This window comes from Balaenoptera musculus, chromosome 4 (assembly GCF_009873245.2).
Source record: "Balaenoptera musculus isolate JJ_BM4_2016_0621 chromosome 4, mBalMus1.pri.v3, whole genome shotgun sequence".
Classification (NCBI taxonomy): Eukaryota; Metazoa; Chordata; class Mammalia; order Artiodactyla; family Balaenopteridae; genus Balaenoptera; species Balaenoptera musculus.
The window spans coordinates 64,441,860-64,449,555 of NC_045788.1; the positions used below are offsets into that span (position 1 = coordinate 64,441,860).

Here is a 7,696-nt window from a genome sequence, read left to right on the forward strand (position 1 = left end):
GAACCAGCTCATCAACCCCCTCGGGGAGTGAGCAAGGGAAACTGTTACTTGTTTCACTCGCTCCTGCTACAGCACAAGTCCCAGTAAAGCCTTGCCTGAATTTCTCATTTGGCCTCTTATCAATTTCTATTGACTAAAGAGTCTAAGAACCCTGTCAATAACAGATTGGCAATCTCTAAATTGTGGATATCATGACATCAGGGTTCATTTGATAGAGAGCAAGTTGCAATACCATAGGGTTATTTGTCTTGATAAAAATATGATTTTATTAGAGAAGACATTCTGCTATACAGAAGGATGTATTACATTGCTCTCTGCATAGTAAGCTCAGGTTCTAAATTAAACTTAATTTGTGCCAGTGGGAATTGCATCAGCTGGTTATGCACACACATGTGCGCTCACACGTGCGCACGCACACACACACACACCCCTCTGGTGATTCTTACCTTCTGTGTTCTTGTTTTTCATCATGATGTTTATTGTAGCAACGACTGCAAAATATTTCTAGAGAATTTGTTCCTGGTGTTGGGTAATACACTTTGGCTCCAGGGCAAGTTCTAAAAGCTTCTATCAGCTTTACATACTTTCTGGAAATGTCCTCAGTTTCCAGTCTCTCCTTGCCTGTGGCTGCAATGTAAGACAGCTCACATCACACCTCTGAGACTGGTTAAGTCAGTTTACGTCTCTGAGTATTGACTGCCTTAATTCAGAAGCAAGAATACTGACTTGAAGGATAAAAAGTTTAATGAACTTTAAAATCCCTTCTAGTGTTAACGTTCAGTGGCTCCGATTTATTTTCTGTCCTTACTGTGTCCGGTACAAAGCTAGTGGAGTGACACCTCCCCAGAGATCTTCAACTATGTAGCAGCCCCCAAGGAGACAGACCCTGACTCCAGGCACTACCTGCAATGCCTCATTAGAAGCATCCCTCTTCCATCCAGTGGCCTCCATCCGACCTCCTGCCCTCCAAGGATTCAGGTTTCTAAGTATAAAGCTCTTTCAATTCATACATGGCTACAGCCAGAGGGGACCTCAGCCTTGCCATCTAGTCTAATTCTTCATTGAACAAACGAACAAACTGAGGCCAAGAGAAGTGACTTGCCCATGGTCACAAAGCCAGCCAGTAGCAGGGTTGGGATATATATTGACATATCCTGCCTTCCAGTTCAGTGTTCTCTCCACTGAACCTGGGTGCCTGTCATCAAATGATTACAGCTTCACAGGAATGGTGCTCCTAGAAATGGCTTTCTGCACTGTATTTCCTTTGGTAAGATTTCAAGCTGCATTTTTCTTTCAGCTCTAAAATCTTTACACTGGGCATCAGGGGTCTGTGGACACTTGCTCCACAAAGGTCAGCAGAAAAGGAGCCATCCGCAGTGATAACAGGGAACCTGGTGGGTTAAATACACTCACTTCTCTTTCGAGGGGCTATGGCCTCAGCGTGGCCTACTGAACTATTTGCCGAAAGGATATGAATTTCAATTCTCTGAGTCTGGAATGACCATATCCAGTGATGAGAAGGTAGAAAGACACATTTATTTAGCAAATGTTTTGTTTTGATGTTCTATGCTGAGCAGTGTAGTGATTAAGCTGGGGCTTTGGAAACAATCATTTAGGTTCAAATCCCAGTTCCATTCATTATTAGCTGTTGAACCTTGGGCAAGTTATCTAATCTCTCTGCTTTAGCTTACGTATTTGCAAAATGGAGCTGCTGCTGATATTACCTATGTATAGAGATTATTATTAAGATGAACTCAATTAATATGTATACGGCACTTAGAAAAATGCCTGATACCCAGTATGTGCTATGTAGTGATTGCTGTTACTATGCAAATTAAAATATTCACATAAAACATCAACATACATTTTGAAATGATACATATTAAATATATTAGAATAGCTACCTATGAGGATATAAGAGCATTCCAAAAAAAAGAACCCAGGCAAGTAATTCCAGAGCTCCTGCATTTAATCACTAGAGACACTGCCTCTTTTTTATCCCACTGCCAATCTGAATAAACTGAGGCTATAATAAAGGATGCTAAGGCATCAAGCATTCATGCAGAGGCAGGAGGAGAACTTGGAAGATAGTCTCCAGAATGAGATGGGAGATTTAGGCCCTTCTTTTTCATCCCTAAACCTCAGAATCTGTAGGCTGTCTGCAAGTGAATACTGTTTGAAGAGGCTGCTCAGATTCTGCTAGCCGCACCAGGCTTCTGCAGGGAGTAGAGTCAAGAGTGTGTTTTCCAACTGCAGGAAGCATCATCTCTGATGCCTGAAATGCAGGTCCATGAGCTTCAGCAATAGGTTTTACTCAAATAGGAAGCAAGAGTGTAACTGTGAGAGACTGAAAAAAATTAATGCTCCCAAATAGAAGGTTGCCTAAATAAATTATGCCCAACCATATAACAGCATATAGGCAGCCTCCAAGTTGGAATAATTAATGACCTAGACCTAGAAAATGATCTAGAAAAATATTTGTGATATATTGTTATTTAAAAAATAGATCACAGTGTACTATGTAGAATGTGTGTGTATATATACACAAACATGCATACACACACACACATATATATATATATATATACACACATGTACAGAAAATAGCAGGCAGGGTGTGTACATCATAATATTAACAGTGACTATCTTGAGCATGGGTATTAGGAAGAGTCTTACTTTTGTCTTATTTTATCTATATTTTCCAAGTTTTCTAAAATAAACCTGTATGACTTTTATAAAGGAAAAATAATGTATTAAAAAATAGCCAAAGAGGCACCAATAGTAAAGGTTGTTTTTCCCATGGATATTATGTTCCTCTTCTATAATCAAGTTGAAAATTATCTTTTCTATTCCTTCCAGGCTGATGCAATGGCTCCCACCTTTGTGCACAGGTGGCTGCTCTTATACATGGCTGTCACAGCATGGATCCTATTGCATTCTGGTTACTGGGTACATACCCAGTTACAACCATCTGGCCTATATAGAGCCTGGCACACGGGTATGTTTGACACAAATGAATTAATGAATCGGTAGGGCCTCAGTAGCTTGCATTTGGCTACGAGCTCTGCCATTTATAAGCTAGGTGAGTCCCAGTCTCTTGATCTGTACAGTGACAGTAACAACTGTGGGTCAAGAGACCTCCAGTAGTTTTCGTAAATGGCAAAGTGCTGGTCACAAGATGAGTGAGGGTGCAGAAAGAGGGTTTATTATTATTGCTGCATCTATTAACAGGTCTACATCTTCCCATCCCTTATTTCTCTTTGGCTCCCTAAGGCATCATGGTTACCATAGCAGCCAGATGCTGATGATACCTCCAGGGGCAGTAAGGTAAAGCTGAGCCAGTTCCCAGGTCCTCGTGCATGCCCTTGGCAGGCCAGAGTGAGATGGTCTGAAGCTCAGCCTCCTTTCAGGCACCCCACCCTGACTAGGGTCACTCAGATCCAAAAACCCTGCCTCTGCAGCCTCAGTTTGGGGGCCCTGAAACACCCCTTCAGAGACTCCCTCCTTCCCAACCTCTGCCTCTTGGCTCCCTGCCTGGTTGCCGTGGAAACAGGTTCCACTGCGGACAAAGGAGGGAGCTCGGTCCTGCTTCCTCCCGGTCCTACTGATGAGGATTTTTAGACCGTGGAGACTGCGCTGCCCTGCCTTGCACCTGCCCTCACTTCCCGTGTTCTCACTCAAGTGGAGCTTGCCCTCCCTCGCCACTGACAAGACCATGTGTAAAAGTGTGACCACAGGTGAATGGAAGAAAATCTTCTACGAGAAGATGGAGGAGGCAAAGCCGGCTGACAGCTGGGACCTCATCATCGATCCCAACCTCAAGCACAATGTGCTAGCCCCAGGCTGGAAGCAGTACCTGGAATTGCATGCCTCAGGCAGGTGAGTAGCCCAGGAAGTAGGGGCCCTGCAGGCAGCCCCTGGGACACCTTCCAAGAAAAGACAGAAACATGGGGAACCCAGGTGCTAGGGGTCAGTCTCGCTGTTGGCCCAGTGCAGACTGGGAGGCAGAGAAAGAGTAGCTACTGGGAGTTGGGACATCTAAGTTTGATTCCAGCTCTTCCGCTGAGCACCTGGTAACTTTCCCTCTCTGAGTCATAGTCTCCCCTTCTGGAGAAAGAGGTGGAATATTTTTATTAGTTCTAAACGCTGGTATTTTACATATTTTTATATTTTAATAACCTCTTAACACAATTGAAAGCCAAGAGAAGGGGGGGCTTGTGGGTCAAGAGACCTATGTTCCGGTCCTGGAACAGTTCAGTTTCAATCTATTTAATTCAGCTTGACTTAATATAAAATATTGAACACGTGAGGTGTGCTGGAAACTAGCTCTACTCTTTATGACCTTTGAGAAATTCCTCTTCCTTCTTGGACCTCACTTTCCCCACTTGCGGAAGGAGGGGTTAGCATAGATCCTTGCCTCTCGGTTCATGACCAGCGTCAGCAGCAGCACCTGGAACTTGTTAAAGATGCAGAATCTTGGGCCCCATTCTAGACCTGCTGAATCGGAATCTGCATTTCAGCAAGGTCCCTAGGTGATTCATATGCACAGTAATGTCTGAGATGACTTTCCAGCACTCTTGTCCGTGGGTGGATTATGTAAAGACCTCTGGGACATAAGATTCGGAGGCTGAGTGGTGCAGCCTGGGGGTCAGAAGCAAGGCCTTCCTTCCTTCCCTAGTTCAATTTATTCAACAAGAAACATCTACTGGGCCCCTGTTAGGTGTTGGATACTGGCTTTGCCTCTAACTCACTGTGTATACAGCTTTCTTACTCTCTTTGCCTCAGAGTAAAACAAAGCTTAATTAGGTGATTTCTAAGGTCCCTCCAGTTTTGACATTTTCCATTCCAAGTTTTGTAGTCTAGTTTGGGAGAGGGGAAACAGTCCCCAGAGGGTGTGAGTAAACGAGAAGAGATGAGAATGGAAATGTGGAACCCCTTCACCAGCTGATGGGAGGGATGTGAAGGACTGGACACTCGCTGTGAGGGCCCAGGAGCTTCTCAAAGGCCTGGAAGGTGCGTGGGGCTGAGTGGGGAGGGCTTGTGCATCCTCCCGACCTGGCTGATGACCTGAGAGCCCAGTTAGCTCACTCTGGGCGTGAACTGCCTCCACTTCCAGGCCTTCAGATACGTTAATCCTGGCACCGGCCCAGAGGCTGAGAATTGATAATGGTGTCATTTTCTCTGGATTTGGGTCTAGCCAGTTCATAGTCAGCGTTGACAGGTAAGAGTGTGTGGATGGAGCTTGCGTTTTCTCTGTGGTGCGGGCCATCCCTGCTATCAGATTCAAAGGATATTTGAGCAGGAAGGACTCTTTTAGTGCAACGTGCACATTTTACAGATGAGGAAAGGTGCCCAGAGCCAAAGGCCCAAAGGCAAGGCCTGAGGGCGTTGAAATGGAGGGCACGGAGGCTCCTGCAGAGCACAGAGGGGGGCCCAGTGATGGCAGAGCGCTGCTGGATGCCAGCTGCCTCCTGAGGCACCTACTCTGTTTCTAGCAGAGCACACAAGTGGGCGGGCTGGGAAGCCGCCTGGGGAAAGCTAATGAACCCAGGGGGCCGTAAACACAACACCTCTACCTCCAGGCTCTGCCTACCGCCCCTTACCTCCTTCCTGGATCTGTTTCCACCGCCTCCACTCCGTCCTCTCCTCCTGCCTCTCCTCGTCTCCACAGGTTCCACTGCTCCTGGTGCTGGCACACCTGGCAGTCGCCCCATGTGGTCATCCTCTTCCACATGCACCTGGACCGCGCCCAGCGGGCGGGCTCGGTGCGCATGCGCGTCTTCAAGCAGCTGTGCTACGAGTGCGGCGCGGCGCGGCCGGACGAGTGGAGCATGCTGGAGGAGAACATCGAGAGCCTGGTGGACAACCTCATCACCAGCCTGCGCGAGCAGTGCTACGGGGAGCGCGGCGGCCAGTACCGCATCCACGTGGCCAGCCGCCAAGACAACCGGCGTCACCGCGGCGAGTTCTGCGAGGCCTGCCAGGAGGGCATCGTGCACTGGAAGCCCAGCGAGAAGCTGCTGGAGGAGGAGGCGACAACCTACACCTTCTCCCGGGCTCCCAGCCCCACCAAGTCGCGGGCCGAGGCGGGTTCTGGCTGCAATTTCTGCTCCATCCCCTGGTGCTTGTTTTGGGCCACGGTCCTGCTGCTGATCATCTACCTGCAGTTCTCCTTCCACAGCTCCGTCTAAGATTCCCTGGTTGGGCCCAGGCAGATGCTTAGGGGCCCAAGGCCTGAGAGGCCAGCCAACTGGTGGGAGGGGGTGAAGAGAGACCTGGGTTGGGAGTGGGGATAAGTTCTAGCGCCGGTGCCACCACTGACTCAGTGGGGACCCAGGATAAATCACCTTGCTTTTCCATCTATAAAAGTAAGGGTTTGGGCTAGATCATTGGCTTTTCAAAGTGAGGCCCAGGACCCCAACGTTCTGCATAGGTGCCTCGGGGCTTTTGGATTTGGAAGGGGTGAGCGAGTGGGTTTCCCATCGTGGTCAAACCGCCCATCCCCACCTCCTACCTCCTCCTCTAGAGCAGCTCCACGTTAGATGGAGTTTATTTAAGAGTTTTGTATGAAAAAGGTCCAACTGCGTTTAAAAAGTTTGAAAATTACAGGACTAGGTGTGATCTCAAGGGGCCTTTCCACAGCAATGAGCTCCTCCTTGTTTTCTCATTAACCCAGCCCTACCCCTCATTATTGCCCACATCTGGAGCTGCAGCCTTACATTATTAGCCTCTGCCTAGTGTGTGTCTCATCCATAGCTCCATCTCCATGCACACAGCAGAGGTTCCTCTTGAAGGGAGAGAGATGGAGGCACTAGGCTGCCCCTTTGTTCCTGGGTACGCGGGGTCCCTTGCTTCTGTTTTCCACACTCCCAGTTTCCAGCTTCCTTCCACTCAGGGTGGATTCTGGGGCCTGTCTGGTGCAGAGATGGTGCTTGGGGTGGAGTGCCATAGAGCTAGTCTTCCCACCCACTGCATATGAACCATCAGAGAATTTAGGAGAGGTTCAGAAGGTAGAATGTTAGAAGAAAAGCACAAAATCCCTAGGAAACAAATATAATGACTCTCCATTATAATGAAGAGTCTTCAGAGTTCAGAGACCAAGTCGGACTGATTCTCAGTGGTTCTGATGGTCAGAATACAGGAGGAGGGGCCTGGCTTCTTGGGCTATTTGTTGAAACCCTTGTTGAGAGGCTTTCCCATATGGGCCAGGCATGGGCCCTCTCACCAAAGATCAGCTGTCCACCTAGAACCACAGGGATGGAGGGCCATTAGCAACAGAGGGAGCATGAAAGACGTGAAGTGTTTTGCCCTAGAGAAGTGCATAGATATGTGGGAGAATCCTAATCGCCTTCAAATGGGATGCCATATGGTTTAGAAAGGGAGGAGAGGAGACTTTCTGATGGTAGGGGTACAGAGTGTGATTTGGGGAGGGGAGGCAGAAAGCAGGAAGTGGGACGCCACCCTGTACTTTTGAGGGTCCTCGTTCACCTCACCTTTGTTAATAACTTGACTCCTCCTCCTTCCCCCACTGCTCCCCTTTCTAATGGAAAGTCACCACCCACCATCTGTAGTGGTGGAGGGAGGAGGGCCACTTATATAAAGACAGAGTACTTTAATAAAGATGGGATTTCTTCAATCAGGCTTAGTAGTCATAACTGTGTGCTTGGGATTCACCAGTGTCCCTGATCTGTAATGG

At 47.9% G+C, this 7,696-nt stretch overlaps 1 protein-coding gene across 1 annotated transcript; it reads left to right on the forward strand.

Annotated features, from left to right (window-relative positions):
- The first annotated feature begins 3,607 nt into the window (after nt 1-3,607).
- RTP1 (receptor transporter protein 1) lies at nt 3,608-6,191 on the forward strand. The gene is made up of 2 exons (XM_036850093.1): nt 3,608-3,879; nt 5,672-6,191. The coding sequence occupies exons 1-2, from the start codon at nt 3,608-3,610 to the stop codon at nt 6,189-6,191; spliced, it is 792 nt and encodes a 263-aa protein (XP_036705988.1).
- Nucleotides 6,192-7,696: the final 1,505 nt, after the last annotated feature.

Bases quoted from the DNA above. Each gene is read 5' to 3' on its own strand.
- RTP1 (XM_036850093.1), top strand. From the start codon at position 3,608: ATGAGGATTTTTAGACCGTGGAGACTGCGCTGCCCTGCCTTGCACCTG. The intron at 3,880-5,671 runs GTGAGTAGCCCA...TCGTCTCCACAG, and splicing joins GAATTGCATGCCTCAGGCAG to GTTCCACTGCTCCTGGTGCT.